The sequence below is a fragment of the Macaca mulatta genome, chromosome X (genome assembly GCF_049350105.2).
Source record: "Macaca mulatta isolate MMU2019108-1 chromosome X, T2T-MMU8v2.0, whole genome shotgun sequence".
Classification (NCBI taxonomy): Eukaryota; Metazoa; Chordata; class Mammalia; order Primates; family Cercopithecidae; genus Macaca; species Macaca mulatta.
In genome coordinates this window covers 99,936,911-99,959,960 of record NC_133426.1, presented here as the reverse complement: position 1 = coordinate 99,959,960, position 23,050 = coordinate 99,936,911, and the positions used below count along the sequence as shown (strand labels likewise).

Below are 23,050 nucleotides of genomic sequence, written 5' to 3'. Positions count from 1 at the left end.
ATCAAAGATGTATCTATATTCCCATGTTTATTGAAGCAATTTTCATAATAGCCATGATATGGAATCAACCTAAATGTCCATCAACAGATGAACAGACAAAGAAAATGTGATATACAAACATAATGGAATGCTATTCAGCCATAAAAAGAGTGAAATCCTGTCATTTGCAGCAACGTGGATGAATCTGAAGAAGATTATGTTAAGTGAAATAATCCAGAGACAGAAAGATTCCACATGGTCTCACTAATATGTAGAATGTAAAAAGTTGCTCTTATGGAAGTAGAAAGTAGATCAGTGGTTAACAGAGGATGAGGAAGGTAGTGAGTCCGTCTGGGGATGGGAGGAGATTGGTCATTGCTACAAAGTTACAGTTAGGAAGAATAAATTCCCGTGTTCCATTGCATAGTAAGATGACTAGAGTCATCGACAACGCATTGTATATTTCAAAATCGCTAGAAGAAAGGTTACTGAATGTTCATCACATAGAAATGATGTTTAAGGTGATGCATATGTTACTTGCCCTAGTTGATCATTATGCAACATATATACATGTACCAAAACACCATGTTGTAACCCATAAATATGTATAACCATTATGTGTCAATCACATATCTTTTTAATCTTTTAAAACATTTTTAATTATATTTCAATAGTTTTTGGGGCACAGGTGGTCTTTGGTTACATGGGTAAATTCTTTAGTGGTGATTTCTGAGATTTTGGTGCACTAATCACCTGAGCAGTGTGCATTGTACCCAATACGTAGTTGTTTATCCCTCACCTCTTCTCATCCCTCCATCCGAGTCCCCAAAGTCTATTATATCATTCTTATGCCTTTGCATCTTCATACTTAGCTCCCACTTACAAGTGAGAAGATATGATATTTCTTTTTCCATTCTTGAGTTACTTCACTTAGAAAAAGAGCCTCCAGTTTCATCCAAGTTGCAGCAAAGGCCATTTTATTCCATTTTATGGCTGTTGTATATATACCACATTTTCTTTATCCACTACTGGTTTATGGGCATTTAGGTTGGTTCCATATTTTTGCAATTGTGAATTATGCTGCTATTAAACATGCATGTGCAGTCATACATCTTTTTATGAAGTAACAGGTCAAAAGCATTTCAGGCAGTGGGAATGGGCTGAGTGAGAAGAGCAGATAGGAAAATTCAGGGCTTATGCAGAGGAAAACTAAGTTTGAAAAAGTAGGCTGAGGCCAGAAAGTGAATGGCCACGAATGCCTGATAAATGAGTCTAGATTTGTTAAAACAGCCCTTCACTAAGCACTATTATGTGACTGGTGGGTCACATGCCTAGTGGGCATCTTTTGTACATTAGACAATGGAAATCCATTTCCTGTGTCTCATGGCACTCTTGTTTTCTTTCTACAGTAGTCAAGTGAGACTATGACCAGCAGCCTCATCGTCCTATAGCCAAGTAGCAAATAATTGGATTGAAAATGACTGATGTTCCAGTTTATCTCAGCCTCAACATCATGATTAGACTATTCTGGCTATGGGGCCATGTTGTACTCCCTGTTTCCTTGGTCTGCAGGGCTACTTCAGTTTCTGCCTGTTTCCACACCTAACTCACTAGCCTCCCATTGATTCTGTGAGACCCTGATATTTTTCCAGTGAATTAAATATTACATAAGTTAGCCAGAGTCTATTTCGGTTGCTTGTAACTAAAAAGTCCTAATTGACATAGCTATGTATTATTTTCCACGTTTCACTGAAAAGAAGACTATGTATTTGTGAAAGTAAATTCCCAAGGCTACACAGCTAGCGACTGGCAAAGGTGGGTATGTTTGACTATGGAATCTAAGTTGTATAAAATTACCTACTAGAGGCTATGTGGCAGGCCAAAGTTTAAACTCTAAATCTTCAAAACTGATGTTCTTATCCCTATGTCATGCTGGCTTTAAATGAGAAGTGACTGCAGATTTTAGAGAAGGGAATGATATGAAGAAAATTACATTTTAAAAGGGTTAATTTCTTTTATTTTTTTTCTTTTTTGGGGGGGGCAGGGGCATGGAGTCTCACTCTGTCACCCTGGCAGGAGTACGGTGGCGCCATCTAGGCTCACTGCAGCATCTGCCTCTCAGGTTCAAGTGATTCTCCTGCCTCAGCCTCCCGAGTAGCTGGGATGACAGGTGCCTGCCACCACGCCCAGCTAATTTTTGTATTTTCAGTGGAGACCAGGTTTCACCATGTTGGCCAGGCTGGTCTTGAACCCCTAACTTCAAGTGATCTGCCCACCTTGACCTCCCAAAGTGCTGGGATTACAGGCATGAGCCAGCATGCCCGGCAAAAGGGTTAATTTCAGAGTATGTACGTTGGAAGGGAAGCAAGAGAGCTTGAGGTTGGAAGATAAATGAAGGTGAGGTGAATAATCCATGTGCGAAGTGACAGAAGTCTAAACAGTGAAATGATGATTGGAACGTAAGACAGTGTAGAAGGGAACAATTATTAGAATATTCTATCAGTGTTCATGGCTATCTCTCTGAAATTTGCATACTATTAATTTTTCTTTTTACTATTTTATAATAATGTTGGTCCCATGACTTCAAATTTCAGTCCAGTAAGCATAAGTCTTACTGAATTAATAGAATCTCTTGGTAAGCATATTATAAATTTATAAGCATGCATAGATCATTTGCAGCTAAATTAGGTACACATCATTTGCAGAAAAAGTGCAATCTGCCTAGTGATTTTGTCATCAAGCAATATTTTATAGGTTGAAATTTCTTCAAATCATCACAAAACTATAGGAAAAAAGATATCGTAAAATTAAAATGGACATTTGTAGAAATTGGCTCAAGTTTTTCCTACAAGAGTAAAAATAAACTTATCAGAAGAATGATTAGCCAACTCACGATCTTCATTTTTCAGGCAAGAAAAGTCTCTAGAAGCAATAGTCATTTTCTCCATTAAAAACAGCTGTATGAGTCAATAAGCCAAAGAACAGAAGTTTTGAAATAAGAAGAAACAATTAAAATAAAAGTAATTTCACAGAACTTAGACAGTGAACATAATGGAAAGGAGGATAGTACTGCCTCTGATAACTTTATAGTCATCCCAAGAAAATACCATGCTATTTGGAAAGAACAATACATAAAAGCTTCAAATACCTATCAGAATAAAGCATAAACTCTTTAAAAATGGTACAATTTACATGGCACCCATGTATGATGATACCTCAGAGCAGCCTGTATGAGTGCTGTTCAAGTGAAAGATAGTTCCTACTTTGCAAAAGTAGTAATTGAAACACTGTTTCAGCTCTCTATATAAGCTTTGACCAAATAATGACCCAATTTAAGCAAACAATGTTATTCATTATTGTCTTAAATGTTTGTTTTTTTAATTATAAAAATAATACATGCTTGTTTTAAAAATTCAAAAAGTGATTCAGATAGAAAATAAAAAGTTAAAGCTTTTCCTTCAATCTAATTTCACTGGTTCGATGTATATATTGTCAGACATTTTTCTATGTAAATGAAAACAAACACACATGCACAAACATATATACATCTATATTTTTTATATAGATGGGATCAAATAATAGACATTGTCTCACAACTTACTTTTTTCATTTGAAACTCTATTATGGACATCTTTTTTTACATATTGAGAACCAGCTCTGTTGTTTTAAGTTAACAAGGCAGATATGTCCTTAAGCTCTGGTTTCTGGCATTTTCCCAACCATCTAAATGTTTCAATAACTGACTTTTGTATTTAAAAAAATTTGACTTCTTGCACAAAAAGAGGCACATAGTTCAATAGAGCAGAACAGAAAATCAAAAAATTAATCCACATATCCACAGCCAACTGATTTTTGACAAAGGCTCCAAGAACACTTATTGGGAAAGGGCAGACTCTTCAATAAATAGTGCTGGGAAAACTGGATAACCATAGGCAGAAAACTGAAACTATACTCCCCCACCTCTCTCCCTATACAACAATAAACTCAAAATGGATCAGACTTAAATGTAAGACACAAGACAATAAATCTATTAGAAGAAAACATAGAGTAAATGCTTCAGGACACTGGTTTGGGAAAAGACTTTATGAATAAGACCTCAAGAACACAGGCGACAAAAGCAAAAATAAAAAAATAGGGCTATATCAAACTAAACAGCTTATGCACAGCAAAGTAAACAATCAACAGGCCGGGCGCGGTGGCTCAAACCTGTAATCCCAGCACTTTGGGAGGCCGAGACGGGTGGATCACAAGGTCAGGAGATCGAGACCATCCTGGCTAACATGGTGAAACCCCATCTCTACTAAAAAATACAAAAAACTAGCCGGGCGAGGTGACGGGCGCCTGTAGTCCCAGCTACTCGGGAGGCTGAGGCAGGAGAATGGCGTGAACCCGGGAGGCGGAGCTTGCAGTGAGCTAAGATCCGGCCACTGCACTCCAGCCTGGGCTACAGAGCAAGACTCCGTCTCAAAAAAAAAAAAAAAAAAACAAAAAACAAAAACCAACAATCAACAATGTGAAAAGTCTACCTAGAGAATGGGAGAAAATATTTGCAAACTATTCATCCAACAGGGAATTAATATCCAGAATATGCAAATAACTCAAAACGGCAAAAAAAAAAAAAAGTTTTTTTCAAAAATTGGCAAATTATCTGAACAGACACTTCAAAAGAAGACATACAAATGGCCAACAAATATATGAAAACATGTTCAACATCACTAATCATCAGGGATATGCAAATCAAAACCACAAAGAGATATCATCTCACCCCAGTTAGGATGGCTATTATAAAAAAGGTAAAAATTAACAAATGCAGGTGACGATGTATAGAAAAGGGAACTCATACATTTTAAGTAGTAATGTAAACTAATACAGCCACTGGAGAACAGTATGGAGGTTCCTCAAAAAACAAGCATGTATTATTTTTATAATTATAATAGAAATATGACTTGACTTTCCAGAGAAAAGTATCTTTTAAACAACAAAGAAATTGGAGGGAAGTTGTTTTCAGTAATTTACGAGACAGGAAAATGCAATGTGGCAAGTTTGATTATGCTTAATTCAAGCAACAGATTCTGATAAGAATAAAAGTAATTGGGTCATTAGGGTAGCCATTTTATGAGATATTCAGAGTACTGTTTATTAAAATAAGAAGCTCTGGTAATTTGATCTATATTTTCCTTTAAATGCTCATTATATGTAAAGCAATTTTGCAATAATTATCTAGGAATATTGTCCTTTAGAAATAAAATACTAATGAAATAAAAGGGTTAAATAAACAGACATTTTAATTTAATATTAAGTGTGGATCATCATTAGATTCCAAAATTTTTCTCCTGAAGACTCTGTGTGTCCTCCTAACTGTTAATAGTTTATGAGGTGTTACTATTTAGAAGTTGGTTGGCAAAACACCAATTCTTTAAAACCTGAAAATTTAGTAAACTAATGTAATTTGTTGCATAACAATTATGCATCAGTAAATCAGGCACAATTAAGAGACAATTGTTAAATTAGAATGCAATTAAAGGCTAAAACAAATTTTATTTGAACAGCAAGTAAAAAATGGTACTGCTGGCTGAACGTGGTGGCTCACTCCTGTAATCCCAGCACTTTGGGAGGCCGAGGCAGGTGAATCACTGGAAGTCAGGAGTTCGGGACCAACTGACCAACAGGGTTAATCCCCATTTCTATCAAAAATACAAAAATTAGCTGGGCGTGGTGGTGAATGCCTGTAATCCCAGCTACTTGGGAGGCTGAGGCAGGAGAATGGCTTGAACCCGGGAGGTGGAGGTCGCAGTGAGCCGAAATCACACTATTGCACTCCAGCATAGGCAACAAGAGCAAAAGTTTGTCTCAAAAAAAAAAAAAAAAAAAAAAAATTGGTACTGCTGCAAGGAAGCCAGTTCATTTGTTTAAGAAGTTAATTAGTACAGTACTAAATGTATTCTTGTGCAGAGCAATTCTCTGAGAGAGGACAGAGGATTATAAATAAGAAAATATCTTGGTCCGTCTCCTAGGTAAATTTAAAATATACATAGGAAAAGAACATGTGTGTGTACACGCAACAAATGATGTATGTGGCTCTGTTATAATGTTTATCATAAAGCACACAAAAATGTAATACACCCCAAGCAAATAAGCTCTGAAGGAAAGACAGAGTTAAAGAACTATGTTCCATTGGGTAACTATTCCTGGAGAAGATAAGTTTAGTAAAAACTGTTTGGACATGCACCATGTTATAAGAATTTTACATGTACTATGTCATTTCAAGCTCACCATTGCTCTGTGAGGTGGGCACTATTATTATCCCCATTCTACAGATGAGGAAATTGAGGCATAGAGAGTGAAGAAATTTGCCCACGGTCACTAGAGGGTAAAGGACACAGCTTGTACTTATACACTGGTTTGATTCCAGACAGTGGAGTATCACTAAAAGTTTAGGATTAGAGAAAGGATATAAGTGTTTTCAGAAAGACCTTTCTAAGAACTATGTATAGCATATCTGAGAGGCTAAGGAGCAGTTTGGGGGCTGCTACAAGCAGATTGGTCAACTAGTCTAACATTTACATAATTTTCTTTTCATGTCATATTTAATCTTTCTTACAAAGAAGGCTATAACACATTCTCATGATGTAAATAATGAAACAGTTTTAATTAAGGTATCCAGTTACCTCTAAACAAACAAACAAAAATACTCATTCTTTCAGATAGACAAATGCTGGTTATAAGAGAAGACAGACAAACGTGGTCAATATTATCATTTTAAAATTTTGTTTACACCTGTTTTAAGAGAGTTGCTAAATCAAAGTAATGAATCTAGAGAATGCATGCATCTATTTCTTCTTTCTCTGAGAAGCAGATTTTTTAACCAAAAGCAACAATTAGTGCATTGACATCTTGTTTGTTTACTCACTTCTTAGAGAATTGTGAAGTGTTAGCTATCATTCCCTTGAAAGTATCAACAGCAGATTTGCTGAAGCATTAGTCTATACTACATACTAAACATATACTTTCATAGAAACATCTACCAGAATGGAGAACTATTTTTTTTCTCAGAGGAGGTACCTAATGAAATTAATTAAATATATTTGGATATTCTGGAAAAAATTCGGCAGAAAATGTCACTTTGGGCTTCTTCTAGTTTGTCCAAATAAATTGCAAAATGGGGAAATAGCCATTGCATAGATAGAGAGATAGATAGATATATCTAAGATATCATATAAGATATATACATATATATCATATGCACATAAGATATATCTATCTATATATAGTAAGCATTTTTCATTTTTCAAAGTCTGGATTTTTCCTTCCTTTTTAGTAAAATTAAATAAAATACTTTCAAACTTGCAATAAAAAGGTCTGCTTTACTTGAATTTTAGGATAGAAATTCTTCAGATGAGTACTACAGGCAAAAAAATCTTCATTACCCTTGTAAAAATATTCTTCTGTGATGTGGTTTTACATTTGGAAAAATACATGCTGTTTGTACATTCAAAACTAGCATTAGCAACAAAAGCAAAAATAGACGAAAGGCATCACATCAAACTAAAAATGTTCCTAAAATAAAGGAAGTAAATGAGTAAAGAGGCAACATATGGAATGGCAGAATATATTTGCAAACCAAACATATGATAAGGGGTTAAATATTCAAAATGTATAAGGAACTCATCAAACAACTCAGTAATTTAAAAAAACATAATTTAAAAAATGGGCAAAAGATCTGAAGAGAGGTTTTTCAAAAGGCATACAAATGGCCAATAGGTATATGAAAAAACATTTGACATCACTAATCAGGTAAACGCAAATTAAAACCATAATGAGATATCATCTCACGCCTGTTAGGATAGCTATTATCAAAAAGACAAAAGGTAAGTGTTGGTGAGAATGTGGAGAAAAGCTAACCCTTGTAAACTGTTGCTGGTAAGGTGAATTAGTATAGCCATTATGGAAAACAGTATGGACATTCCTCAAAACTACCTTAAGAATGGAACTACCATATGATCTAGTAATCCCAGTACTGAGTATATATCCAAAGGATATGAAATCAATACATTGAAGAGATATCTGTACTCCCATTTTCATTGCAGCATTATGTACAATAGCCAAGATATGGAATAAACCTAAGTGTCCATCAATTGATAAATGGATAAAGAAAATATTGTATATATACACAATGAAGTATTGATCAGAATTTAAAAAGGGAAATCTTGTCATTTGTGGCAACATACATAAACCTGGAGAACAATATGCTAAGTGAAATAAGCCAGGCACAGAAAGACAAATACCACGTGATCTCACTTACATGTGGAGCATAAAAATGTCACATTCATAGAAACAAAGAGTAAAATGGTGGTTACCAGACGATTGGGAGTTGGGGGTTTGAGGAGCTACTGTTCAAAAGACACAACATGGCCTGGCACAGTGGCTCATGCCTGTAATCCCAGCAATTTGGGAGACCAAGGCGGGTGGATCATGAGATCAGGAGATAGAGACCATCCTGGCTAATATGGTGAAACCTCATCTCTACTTAAAAAAAAAAAAAAAAAAAAGGAAAAGAAAAGAAAAATTAGCCAGGTGTGGTGGTATGCACCTGTAGTCCCAGCTACTCGGGAGGCTGAGGCAGGAGAATCACTTGAACCCGGGAGGTGGAGGTTGCCGCAAGCCGAGATGGCAAACTGCACTCCAGCCTGGGCGACAAAGCGAAAAAAAAAAAAAAAAAAAAAAAAGACACAACATTTCAGCTAGACAGGAGGGAGGTAAGAGAGATTTTGAGGGTTCTCACCAGAAAAAAATAAGTATTTAAGGTAACATATATGTTAAAATGCTTGATTTAGTCATTCAATAATGTATACATATACCAAAACATCATGTTATATGGCAAAAATATATGTAATTTTTACATGACAATTAAATTTTCTTTAAAAAAATAGCGCTATGTTAAATATCCAAATTGGGAAATAATTTTCCTTACCTTACATTGCATTAATTTTAACTTCCCTTTTAAACGCCATGCAGTTAAGGGTATAGTGCTAGAAATGCAATTCAGAAATGGTTCCTTAAAAAATAAAAATCTATAACAACATACCATTTTCTGTTCATTTGAGTATATCCATATTATAAGAATAAGTATAAAATGAAATATTTTTGTTTGAAAACCACTGCTATCGTTTAAAATGTTATAAAACAGCAAATGTTTTATTTACTACTATTAATAATAGCAACATCATAACAACCAATGTTTTATTATTATTCTTTTTTGAACCATAATTTATTAACAGCTTGAATATACTTTCTACTTAATATTTCCATTTTAGCAAGTAGGTCTCTCTTTATCAGATGTGAGAAAAACAGGGCATTATTTGTGCTCCTGAATAATGCTAACTACCATTCTTGTGGCTGGGCTGTAGACATCTACACACTGGCAACTCCACAAAATAGAAGAACATTTATGTTTTTTTTTTTTGTTATTCTGTTCTAGGTTTTTACTGCTGTTATCTGACCCTCTATCTCACATAGTTGGGAGCAGAAGTGAAAGGTCAAGGATGAAGATCCAGCTCCTGTGACTGTCTCCATTGTAATGAAATTCTGTTATCACACAATTTTGTTCTCATTCTTTCCCAAATGTATCTAACAAATGGATAACTACCGATTGTGTCATTAAAATCAGTACACAAAGGAACAGATTAGAGAGTCCAACACAGACCCACATATACAAGGACAGCTAATTTTTGACAAATGTGCAAAGGCAAGTCAGTGGTGAAAAGACAGTCTATTCAACAAACAGTGCTGGAAAAACTGTATATCTACATCAAAAGAAATAAACCTTCAATCCATACCTTGTACTTTTCGCAAAAATGTATCACACCTAAATGCAAAACCTAAAAGTATAAAACTTAAAAAAAAAAGGAAGAAAATAATTGTGACTTTGGGTTAAGCAAAGATTTCTAAGAGATGACACCCAAAGTATGCTCCATAGAAGAAAAACAAGATAAATTGTACTTCATCAAAATTGCAAACTTCTTATCCCAATTACCTTGATTTGACCATTACACATTGTATTCATGTATTAAAATCACATGTGCCCCAAAATATGATGTATGATGTATCAATATAAAAATTACTAATGTTTCCTCTTTAAAAACAGTAAAAGACACCCTTAAGAGAATTCAAAGAAAATATGCAGTCTGAGAGAAAATATTTGCAGAAGTTATAACTGACAAAGAACTTGCATCCAGAGTATATAAAGAACTCTCAAAGAAATATAAATTAAGATCACAATGAAATACTACTGAATACTTATTAGAATGGCTAACTTTTAAAACACTGCCCATATCAAATGTTAGCACTGTTGGTGGAAATGCAAAACAACCACTTTGGAAAATAGGTAATTTCTTAAAAAGTGAAACATACACCTACCATGTGATCTAGTCATTCCACTCCTATGTATTTTGCTAAAAGAAATTAAAACATATGTCCATACAAAACTTATATACAAATGATCATAGCAGGCTTATTTGTAGTAGCCCAGAACTCAAAACAACAAAAATGCCCATCAACAAATCATAGTATTGCCAAGTAATGAATAATTACTCGGCAGTAAACAGGAAAAGTAAACTCCTGATACACACAACCACATGGGTAAATTTCAAAATAATTCTGCAAAGACAGGCAAAAAGAGGAACATACTACATTATTCCACTTATATAAAATTTTAGAAAATGCAAATTCATCTATAGGAACAGAAAACAGATAAGCTATTGTCTAGGGACAAGAGGAGGGATTCAAAGGCATATGAGGAAACTTTCAGGGATGATACAATTTTCATTATTTTGTCTGTGGTGATACTTTCACAGATAGACACATTTGTTGTGTGCCTATTATACATCAATAAAATGGTTTTTAAAAAAGAATTAACTTGTATATTCAGATAAAACTTGTCCAAGAAGAACAGGAGGAAGAGTCATTCAAAAATAAATGAACTTGCAATGCTTCGCTTCTTAGATACCTACAAAAAAAGATAATGCTGCTACACGTGTCATTATACACTTTGTGTGTTTGTGTGGCAGGAGTGGGTGGTGGAAGGGATTGTGTGTATATTCATATTAAGGGAGGTATCAACAGATGTTAATGTACTATGTTCAGTCTGAGTATACTATCAGATTCTGTGTTATGTATCATCTCATGTAGAAGCATTAACATTTAGCCGCCGTCCCACAAAAAAATCATCTAGTAATTGAACAAAGAACATATCACTATGCAAATAATTTATATATAACCTTATTAAGAAAAATAAGCATATGATATGATAAAACTAATATGTACATTTCACAGTAGAACAAATAGGATATAATGCAGCAATTAAATTGATTATGAAGAAAAAGCTTATTTTATTTTAGATACCTACTACATAAAATTAAATAAACTAATCAACCAAAAAAAAGCTACAAAAATAAAAGTGTGTTACAAGATACTTATGGATACACAATTAAAGTAGAGAATTGTGATTAGAAAAAATCATCTACTTTCAACATTTTCATTGCCTATATCTAGGAAAAAATAATTCCAAATTGAAAATCACAATTGTTGATTAATACATTATTTTTATATGATGCTTTTGTAAGCTTTTTTCTATTTTTCATCTCCATGTTCCATTCCAAACTTTTCCAGGATCAGTGTGAGTGGTTAAGTAGTTATCCGTAATCCTTGAAAAGCATCCAAAAAAACCCCCAAGCATCCCCCCAAAAAAAAAACCCAACCAATTTTAATATGAAATTTAGTCACATTTGCCCAATATCATGCATTATTTCCTGAAGAAATCATAGTTGTCTTAAGTAAGTCAAGGCCAAAATCATTTTACCTTTAGGATTTCACCATTGATTAACTTCTTGCTTAATTCAGTAGAAAACAAAAAATATGAATAGACAGTTCTCAAATAAACATAAACATATGAAAACACAATCTTACCACTAATCTAAGAAATACAAATACTAATATTGATAAATTAATTTGGAGATGTTGATTACAAATGTAAATGTAAGTAGTGATTACTTCTCAGTTTTATTTTGAGTTACTTTTAATTTCTTCTTTGTATTTCAATGTATTGTCTGACTTTATCAATGAACACATATCATTTTCACAAAATGTAAAGTTATCTTAACACCGACTCATTAGTTGTTTGCAACTAATGGATCAGAAAAGAATTTAGAAACAGACCCAAGCAATTTATTTAATGTGATCAAAGTAGCATTTCAAGTAAGCAGGAGATAGAAAGATTACCAAATAAATGGTACTAGAAGAATTAGCTAGCTAATAAAAATAAGTATTTTAAAAATCTGGATCCCTACCTCATGACTCACTCTAAAATACTAATTCCTGATGCTACAAAGTTTAAAACATAAGAGCATACTTTTTGTAAAATCTCCATAATTTAAAAAGAAATAGTGAGTCTCAGAACAATATTTATGGTATAACACCATTGATGTAAATCATTGTTTCTATAACATATGCTTTGATTAAAATTATTCAGCGAAAGGATATGCACTTAGTAAGTTTCATTCACCATTATACTACAATTCTCTACCACATTTGCCCAGCATACGACAGGCACAAAAATATATTAGCTGAATGACAAAAAAAATGAACCTTTATGCACTGTTGGAACTGTAAATTGTGATAATCATTCTGCAGAGAGTTTGGCAATATGTATACAATAATAATTCCATAATATGAAATGATCATTCCCAGGCCATTCATTTCTAGGAATTTATCTTATGACCAATTTTCAGAAGTGCATAGAAATATATGCTTTAGGTATCCAGGGACACTTTTATTATAGCAGGAAAATAATATGTATATAAGGGGAGAGATGGTATAGAAATAGCCACCCTATAAGAGGAATCTGTTCAAATAAATTAAGGCAATTATTTCCATGGAATATGCACTTATTTAAAAATAAGATGTTGATCATTTGCCATGAAAATATAGCCATTAGTAACTGATAAATTAAATGAAAAGACTACAAAACATAATATGGTATCACATAGATAAAGCAGTATACATAAATAGGCAGGTATGTATATGCACAAGGAAATTTCTAGAAGGAAGTGCATCAAAATGCTAGTAATTCTTATCATTTGGTGGTTAAGATTGTGTGTTTTTACTACTGTTGGAATTTTCTGTATTGAGGTTTTATCTTTGCAATGTTCACAGACTTTGACAATTAGAGATATACAATAAAAGTAAATGCATTTATGAGACAGAAAAGCATTTCATAACTTTTAAAAACGTGACTACATGACAAAGCACAAATTCTATAAAGATTAATCTAACTTTAATACAGTTCCTCATTTGAAATGAATAATTTATCATATTTCATATTTTAATTTACAACTTGTATTCTATGACCAGGTTAAGATAGTTAATGTGGTTAAGTAGGCTATTGTCTACATTAGTATGCCAAATTACCTCTGTGGATTTTCCTGTTTCCATAGAATTATCAAGATTATTATCTAAAATAAATCTCTAAATGACTGCATCCTGTAAACTTTTATTCAGATGGAGATGAGTAATTTTTGTCATTCTTTAAAATGTGCTAAATATGATCCTTACCTTTCAATGAAAAGTAAATACTCGTCTTTTTTATTGTACCAAGGTAGTTGTTCTGTAGCAGAAAAAAAAAATCCTGTAAATAAAAATAACAAATACCCGTTTTTAAACTTCATTTTGCAAAAGTTTATTCACATATTACTGGACTTGTAAATCATACTATAGTATGGCTAGAATTTTACAACATTAGAAGGAAATTGGTGGCAGATGACATCGCATACACTGACAGAAGATGCACATTCATTAGCACAAATTCCCCCTCCCATCCCACTGTTCTTGGAATTGAAACCTGCTGCACAAAAGTATAACGCAAATCATTTGCTTTTTAACAATACTACCTAACATTTAATACACTCATTGTTTTATCTACAAGGTTGTTGCAAGCATTGAGAAGGGCTACGTGGCAAGTTAGCAGCAAGGTTGGGGTATATAATATGCCAGCCTAAAAAGAGAAATATAATAAAAATGGTGTAACTGACTCACGGCAACATGGGTTCGCAAACCTTGTAGATGGATATAAACCAGGCTTGCCAAACATCACAGACAGCACTTATTAAATCAGCTTCGTGGAATGCAATACGCCTGCTGTCTAGTCCCTCCCCCCTCTGCCAATAACCGACTCTCCCCTTTTTTATCCAGTGTAAAAATACTGCTCATAGAATATTTAGAGAAAATCGTTTTGTTTTTAAATCGTCCACAGTCACACTACCCAATGACGCCATTTGGACCATTTTCATTCAATTTTTTTTTTTTTTTTCTTTTACAGATTTTTGTCAAGAGACCCGTGACAAACTAAACGGGAATTCAGGATGGGCGGATGGGAGAAGGAAGACACGCCTCTTCTGCCCTTGTTAGGAACTATGGCTGGTATTTTTACCTCATGTCTACGCTTTTTTTTCCTCTTTTAATTATAAAACTATAAATATAGACTTTTTGGGGGGCTCGGGGACACCTTCCAGGGGGTCGCACCTCAGCCGGCGAGCAGCGTCTGGGAAGGTGGGCGGAGCCAGGAGTAGTGGCGTTTGGCCGTTCGTTGGGCGTACGGTTTGTCAATTAAGGTGGACCAGCAAATGAGGAGCGAACTAAAGGCACACTGGGAACGAAATTAACGGGAGGTCTGACTGCGAGGGGAGGGGGCTCGCGATCTAAAACGAGAAGAGATCTCGGGGTCTCATACTGCGCCATTCGGCTGCGGTACATCTCGGCACTGTGTAGCTGCAGCCGGGAGAGGCCTTGCCGCCACCGCTGTCGCCCAGGCCTCCACTGCCGCTGCCACCTCAGCGCCGGCCTCTGCATCCCCAGCTCCAGCTCCGCTCTGCGCCGCTGCTGCCATCGCCGCTGCCACCTCCGCAGCCCGGGCCTCCGCCGCCGCCACTCAAGCATCCGTGAGTCATTTTCTGCCCATCTCTGGTCGCGCGGTCTCCGCGGTAGAGTTTTTCAGGCTTGCAAGATGGCAGAAGCAGATTTTAAAATGGTCTCGGAACCCGTCGCCCATGGGGTTGCCGAAGAGGAGATGGCTAGCTCGACTAGTGATTCTGGGGAAGAATCTGACAGCAGTAGCTCTAGCAGCAGCACTAGTGGCAGCAGCAGCGGCAGCAGCAGTAGTGGCAGCAGCAGCAGCAGCAGCGGCAGCGGCAGCAGCAGCAGCAGCGGCAGCACTAGCAGCCGCAGCCGCTTATATAGAAAGAAGAGGGTACCTGAGCCTTCCAGCAGGGCGCGGCGGGCCCCCTTGGGAACAAATTTCGTGGATAGGCTGCCTCAGGCAGTTAGAAATCGTGTGCAAGCGCTTAGAAACATTCAAGAAGAATGTGACAAGGTAGACACCCTGTTCTTAAAAGCAATTCATGATCTTGAAAGAAAATATGCTGAACTCAACAAGCCTCTATATGATAGGCGGTTTCAAATCATCAATGCAGAATACGAGCCTACAGAAGAAGAATGTGAATGGAATTCAGAGGATGAGGAGTTCAGCAGTGATGAGGAGGTGCAGGATAACACCCCTAGTGAAATGCCTCCCTTAGAGGGTGAGGAAGAAGAAACCCCTAAAGAAAACCCAGAGGTGAAAGCTGAAGAGAAGGAAGTTCCTAAAGAAATTCCTGAGGTAAAAGATGAAGAAAAGGAAGTTCCTAAAGAAATCCCTGAGATAAAGGCTGAAGAAAAAGCAGATTCTAAAGCAGACTGTATGGAGGCAACCCCTGAAGTAAAAGAAGATCCTAAAGAAGCCCCCCAGGTAAAGGCAGATGATAAAGAACAGCCTAAAGCAACAGAGGCTAAGGCAAGGCCTGCAGTAAGAGAGGCTCATAAAAGAGTTCCTGAGGAAAGGCTTCAGGACAGTGTAGATCTTAAAAGAGCTAGGAGGGGAAAGCCTAAAAGAGAAGACCCTAAAGGCATTCCTGACTATTGGCTGATTGTTTTAAAGAATGTTGACAAGCTCGGGCCTATGATTCAGAAGTATGATGAGCCCATTCTGAAGTTCTTGTCGGATGTTAGCCTGAAGTTCTCAAAACCTGGCCAGCCTGTAAGTTACACCTTTGAATTTCATTTTCTACCCAATCCATACTTCAGAAATGAGGTGCTGGTGAAGACATATATAATAAAGTCAAAACCAGATCACAATGATCCCTTCTTTTCTTGGGGATGGGAAATTGAAGATTGCAAAGGCTGCAAGATAGACTGGAGAAGAGGAAAAGATGTTACTGTGACAACTACTCAGAGTCGCACAACTGCTACTGGAGAAATTGAAATCCAGCCAAGAGTGGTTCCTAATGCATCATTCTTCAATTTCTTTAGTCCTCCTGAGATTCCTATGATTGGGAAGCTGGAACCACGAGAAGATGCTATCCTGGATGAGGATTTTGAAATTGGGCAGATTTTACATGATAATGTCATCCTGAAATCAATCTATTACTATACTGGAGAAGTCAATGGTACCTACTATCAATTTGGCAAACATTATGGAAACAGGAAATACAGAAAATAAGTCAATCTGAAAGATCTTTCAAGAATCTTAAAATCTCAAGAAGTGAAGCAGATTCATACAGCCTTGAAAAAAGTAAAACCCTGACCTGTAACCTGAACACTCTTATTCCTTATAGTCATGTTTTTGTGGTTTCTTGGTAGTCTGTATTTTAAAAATTGTCCTAAAAAGTGTCTAAGCGCCAGTTTATTCTATCTAGACTGTTGTAGTATAATATTCTTCAAAATATGTAAGCTGTGGTCAATTATCTAAAGCATGTTAGTTTGGTGCTACAGTGTTGATTTTTGTGATGTCCTTTGGTCATGTTTCTGTTAGACTGTAGCTGTGAAACTGTCACAATTGTTAACTGAAACAAATATTTGCTTGAAAAAAAAAAGTTCATGAAGTACCAATGCAAGTGCTTTATTTTTTTCTTTTTTCCAGCCCAGAAGACTAAGCGTTTAAATCTGCTTGCACTAGCTGTGCCTTCATTAGTTTGCTATAGAAATCCAGTACTTATAGTAACTAAAACAGTGTATTTTGAAGTTTGACTGCTTGAAAAAGATTAGCATACATTTAAGAATGTCAAGACCACATTTGATTCAACTGAGACCTTGTGTATGTGACATATAGTGGCCTATAAATTTAATGATAATGATGTTACTGTTTACCACCGAGGTGTTAATATGACATAGTATTTTTAAAAAAGTTTCTTCATCTTATATTGTGTAATTGTAAACTGAAGATACCATGTTTTCTTTGTATTATGTTCTACCTTCCCTTTCACTGAAAATGATCACTTCATTTGATACTGTTTTTCATGTTCTTTTATTGCAACTTAAAATAAATAAATATTAAAGTGTGTTATACTATGAAAATCTAGCCTTTTCTCCTGACTATAAAAGAGGGATGCTTATCATAGAAAAAAGTAGAGGATCACAAGGAAGGGGACAATTTAATAAAAAGATAACTATTATTAACATTCTGATGTATTTCCCACATCTTAGCTTTTCTGTTGGAGGACACTCATTCAAGATTTTGGAGAGCAATGGGACAAGGAGAAGGAACAGGGCATGGAGGGAAAGGAAGGGAAAGGTAGAAGAGGGTGGGGATGGGTAAGGGAGGAGGGAGAAAGGAGGGGTGGAGGAGAAAGAAGAGAGAGGTGAAAAAGGGAAAGAGAGGAAGGTGGGTAAGGGAGGAGGGAAAAAGGAGGGATGGAGAAGAAAGGTGAAAAAGGGAAAGGGAGGAAGGTGGGTAGCAGAAGGAATGGAGGGGGCAAAGGGAACTGGAGAGAAGAGGGGAGGGAGAGCAGGAGTACCTCACTCACAACGCCACTTATATGTAAGACAAGCTATGGAAGGTCACACTACCTTGACTCATTTTTTCTTACAGGTGACACCAGGCTTTCATCTCTTCACCATGCAGCTGATCACAGAGAGATCCTAAGATTTTGCTTTGAGATAAGTGTGAGGAGGTTCCCTCACACTTAAACTCAGTTTACCAGGGAGTTTGCACTGGACATAAAGGGAAAAGCACAACATATAATAAAGTGGTGTCTTATTTCACATTTGTCATTTCTGGGTCCACATATGTTTTCCTTGAAAACCTCATAGGAAACTGTAGCCAAAGTAAGACAGGATTTTAGAATTTCTGGCTCTCTAGGCATAAAATAATCTATAATAGTCTTCCATACCACACCATATATAGTTTAGCATCTTTTATTCTGCTTAACAATAGTCACTCCCCAATTTCTATAATGTAAAAATATTAAAACCGATGTCATATTTAACCAACCACGTGTTCAGATAGTTAGGTTTACTTTATGATTTTCCACAACATGAGGAAGCAAATTATTGTTTCTAGCAATACCACAGCATTTTTTGTTTTGTTTTGTTTTGTTTTTGTTTTGTTTGTTTGTTTGTTTTGAGACAGAGTTTCACTCTTATTGCCCAGGGTGGAGTGCAACCTCCGCCTCCTGGGTTCAAGTGATTCTCCTGCCTCAGCCTCCCAAGTAACTGGGATTACAGGCATGTGCCACCACACCCAGCTAATTTTGTATTTTTAGTAGAGACGGAGTACCTCCGCGTTGGTCAGGCTGGTCTTGAACTCCCGACTTCAGGTGATCTGCCCACCTCAGCCTCCCAAAGTACTGGGATTACAGACCTGAGCCACTGCGTCTAGCCCACTGCATTTTTTTTTTTTTTACAGTTCCTATTTTATTTTTGAGATTTTTGCATCCATGAAGAATGGATATGGCAGATTCACTTATATGCCAAAACTAAAATGAAGAATGTAACAAATATAGTGTACCTGGCTCCTGATGCATAGGTACCCAAATTGGATAAAAACTGTACTTGCCAGACATCACAAAGAGCAGAGCCCTTAAAACTTCTGCATAGGATGCAATATACTTTTTGCATCTTAGAACTCTTAGCAAAGTATTTAACACCTTCCCTTTCTGTGTTCTCCATATTAAAGGAACACATGTTATTATAGAATATTTGCAAAATAGAAGCAGAAATGCAGAAGATAAAAATCACTCAGAAGCACACTATACTAAGATACGCTCTTTTGTGGATTAGTGTATTTTTTCCCAGTTTATCTCTTGATAAGGTTTTATTACTGCTCTTTTTAACTTTAAAGTTAGATCTAGGGACGGGGCAGGGTTTCAGAGAGCCAAAGATTTATGCATCAGTAAAATGGGACACCGGAAATGCAATCAGCCAGTAGTAGATGCTTCAGCCACCTCTGCATGTTAAGGAAGATGGGTAGAGCCAGAAAACTCGTGGGCTGGCACACGTATTGGGCTGCATGTTTGCCCATCACACTGGCTCAGACAATGAATGATGTTAGAAGGAGCAGCCCGCTGGGAACTAAGCTAAGGGGAAGAGAAGATAGTGAGAAGTGTTCAATGAGTCATCTTCTGCACCTTCCTTATGGTTTGCTGTTTCTTGTTGCTGTAACTCAAAGCCGAGGCCAGCTGCCCCCAGCCCAAGGAAAGGGTCACCTCCTCCTCCAGACTGCTCCTCCACCCCCTCTTTATCTTCCTTTGCAGTCCAGACCACCTCCTTGTTAATGAGCTCATTTCCCTCCTGAGTTGGGCTCTGAGCATCCACCTAGTCATTCTAAATGTTGGGTCTTTTTTGTTTAATGTGGCAGACTCAGATAACAAGAGACATCTCTAAGCAGCAGCAGCAGAGACTACTGAAAAGGTAATGGAAGGAACCTGAGCTGTGAGCGAAGAAAGTGACAACACGGTCAAAGGATGCAAACGTCAACGTTCTGCAGCCTGGAGTGCTCCAAGCCTGGAGGTGCCACACTATCTGGCAATGCCAGTTCATCTGCCGTTAAAAAGCTTCAGGGTGATGTAATAAGATAGAAGCTGATTTTTTTTTTTATCAGGAATTGCAGGCTCTGGGAAAAGGTATATATCTTCACTTTATGAGGTGTTTGAGCCCACCAACACATGTATGAAGATGTGGGATTACGCCTATAGATTACAAAGTGAATGTCCTGACAGTGATGAGGTTTTGAATAAGGAGAATCTGGATTCTAAGGTAACTGGTAAAGCTGAGAAACAAAAGGAGGGGCAAAGATGGGAAAGGAGAAAAATGATTTAGGAAGAAACTCCTTAAAGAACTGAGCAAGTGCTGACTTTTTGAAGTTATAATTTATATTTTATTTTAACAAAATATTTCAAAATTAAGGTGTTGAAGAAGATAGGAGCTGATGTTAAAATGAGATTTCCTGATCCCTTCCTCTTTGAATATTCAGAAAATGAGGTCTGTAAAGAATGTCACATAGATCACAGGAAAATAAAAAACATCCCTCTAAAAGTAAGGTCATCACATATTAAATCGGACACTCCAACCCAAACTGAAGAAGTTCCCAAAGTCTCTTTATTTCCTTCAGTGCTTTATTTCCTTTAGTGCTTTATTTCCTTTAGTTCTCTTGAAACACAGTGCCTGAAGGTGGAACCCATGAAGAAAATAAGTCAGGTTCATTTGTAACTTTGTGATTGCTGGAATTTAAGTTACATTCTTTTCTAATTCAGCAAAGAGACTTACACTAAACAGAAGAGTCTGTTGGAACCTAGGATGACAGCAAACTGGAAGGCTGACAGATCTTGATCCAACTATTTATAAGACGGAAAAGCTGAGTTTTCGAGATCTGGAAAATACTTTGAACATCTGAACTCAGAAAACAACATGATTTGAAGAAGCAGAGTATATAACCTGCAGTATAATATTTCAATACAATTATGCATTACTTAAAATTTTACATTTTGTGTTTTTTATAGATTATATTTTCAAAATATCAAAAGTGAAATGTTTTAGTATTAAAAGACATAGTATTTAGAAGTATACCTTTCTTTGAGATGAAGAACACAGCAAATTCTCTAGGAAATCTTTATTTATTGCTATGTAGTTTAGTCCTCATGATATATTTTTATCATATAGCTATTAGAGAGCAACAGTAAAAATTATCAGAAATTTTCAGTAAAGCTAATATTTACTTGAGGAAAAATACACTTGAAGAATGAATCCAAGTATATGTTCGCCTCCAGCTCAGAAGTAGGAAGGGTTTAAGTCATCTTGTACCAGGTGTACATGCATTATTTTGCTATACAAATAGACTTATTTATTATGCAATGGTACATTACAAACTACCTCTTGAATAAAGCAACATAGAGCTAAGAATTTTCAGAAACCCATTGACATAAATTCTCCTAGATTATTTATAGTTTTGAATTTTGCATGACACAAATTTATAAAGAAAATAAAATAATACTTAGACTATTGCTTCCCATAGTAGTGTCATTAAAAGTTACTGTTTGCAAGTGATTTTTCATTCATCTTTTACTCTTCAATTATATTTGTCATTTTTAAATTATTATGCTTAATCACCTTAGTTTGAAGATGATTAAGCATATTTTCTTTGCATTGTGCTTCACTAAAAGCTATCATATTGTTTTATTACATCTTCTGATTATAAAATGTGTTCACTATAGAAAATTTGGAAGATATTTTGAAAAGTACAAAATAATTTAAAACTTTACTTGAAATTTGACATTTTATATGAAAACATATCTATGTATATGTCTTTAAACATCACTACTATTTTATACTTTTCGTATTTCATTTCTTATATTTTGAAGTACTATCTACATCAGTGCATGTAAATCTTCACTCTTTTTAGTTGTATTTGATTTATAATTGATGTGTAATAATTGTACATTTTTTATATTTATATTCTTTCTTTAATTACACTTTAAGTTCTGGGATACATGTGCAGAATGTGCAGGTTTGTTACGTAAGTATACACGTGCCATGGTGGTTTTTTGCACCCATTAACCCATCGTCTACATTAGGAATTTCTCCTAATGCTATCTCTCCCCTAGTCCTCCACCTCTTGACATGTCCTGGTGTGTAATGTTCCCCTCCCTGTGTCCGTGTGTTCTCATCGTTCAACTCCCACTTATGAGTGAGAACATGTGCTGTTTGGTTTTCTGTTCCTGTGTTAGTTTGCTGAGAATGATGGTTTCAAGCTTCATCAGTGTCCCTGCAAAGGATGTGAACTCATCCTTTTTTATGGCTGCATAGTATTCCATGGTGTTTATGTGCCACACTGCTTTATCCACTCTGATGGGCATTTGGGTTGGTTCCAAGTATTTGCTATTGTGAACGGTGCTGCGATAAACATACGTGTGCATGTGTCTTTATAGTAGAATGATTTATAATCCTTTGGGTATATACCCAGTAATGGGATTAATGGTTCAGATCCTTGAGGAATCACCACACTGTCTTCCACAATGGTTGAACTAATTTACACTCCCACCAACAGCCTAAAGTTGTTCCTATTTCTCCACATCCTTTCCAGCATCTGTTTTTTCCTGACATTTTAATGACCGCCATTCTAACTGGCATGAGATGGTATCTCTGGTTTTGATTTGCATTTCTCTAATGACCAATGATGATGCCCTTTTATTTTCATGTTTGTTGGCCACATAAATGTCTTCTTTTGACTAGTGTCTGTTCATATACTTTGCCCACTTTTTGATTTTTTTTTTTCCCTTGTAAATTTGTTTAAGTTCTTTGTAGATTCTGGATATTAGCCCTTTGTCAGATGGATAGATTTTATCTAAATGGCAAAAATTTTATCCCATTCTGTAGGTTACTTGTTCCTGCTGATGACATTTTCTTTTGCTGTACAGAAACTCTTCAGCTTGATTAGATCCCGTCTGTCTATTTTGGCTTTTGTTGCCATCACTTTTGGTGTTTTAGTCATAAAGTCTTTGCCCATGCCTAGGTCCTGAATGATATTGCTTAGGTTTTCTTATAAGGTTTTTAAGGTTTTAGGTCTTATGCTTAAGTCTTTAATCCATCTTGAATTAATTTTTGTATAAGGCATAAGGAACGGGTCCAGTTACAGTTTTCTGCATATGGCTAGCCAGTTTTCCCAACACCATTTATTAAATAGGGAATCATTTCCCCATTGTTTGTTTTTTGT

The 23,050-nt window shown here is 35.9% G+C and overlaps 2 protein-coding genes across 2 annotated transcripts in view; one reads left to right on the top strand and one right to left on the bottom strand.

Moving 5' to 3' along the window:
• FAM133A (family with sequence similarity 133 member A) overlaps positions 1–14,171 on the bottom strand; it is a 38,403-nt gene extending 24,232 nt beyond the window's left edge. The window contains exons 1-2 of the mRNA XM_015127775.3: positions 14,068–14,171; positions 13,588–13,660 (exon numbers count right to left, since the gene is read on the bottom strand). The gene's annotated coding sequence lies outside the window, so the exon portion shown is untranslated. The remainder of the gene's footprint in view (positions 1–13,587; positions 13,661–14,067) is intronic.
• Positions 14,172–14,733: 562 nt separating this feature from the next.
• NAP1L3 (nucleosome assembly protein 1 like 3) lies at positions 14,734–17,374 on the top strand. The gene is given in 1 exon segment (NM_001265658.1): positions 14,734–17,374. A coding segment is annotated over 1 exon segment (1,530 nt). The 5' UTR covers positions 14,734–15,034; the 3' UTR covers positions 16,565–17,374.
• Positions 17,375–23,050: the final 5,676 nt, after the last annotated feature.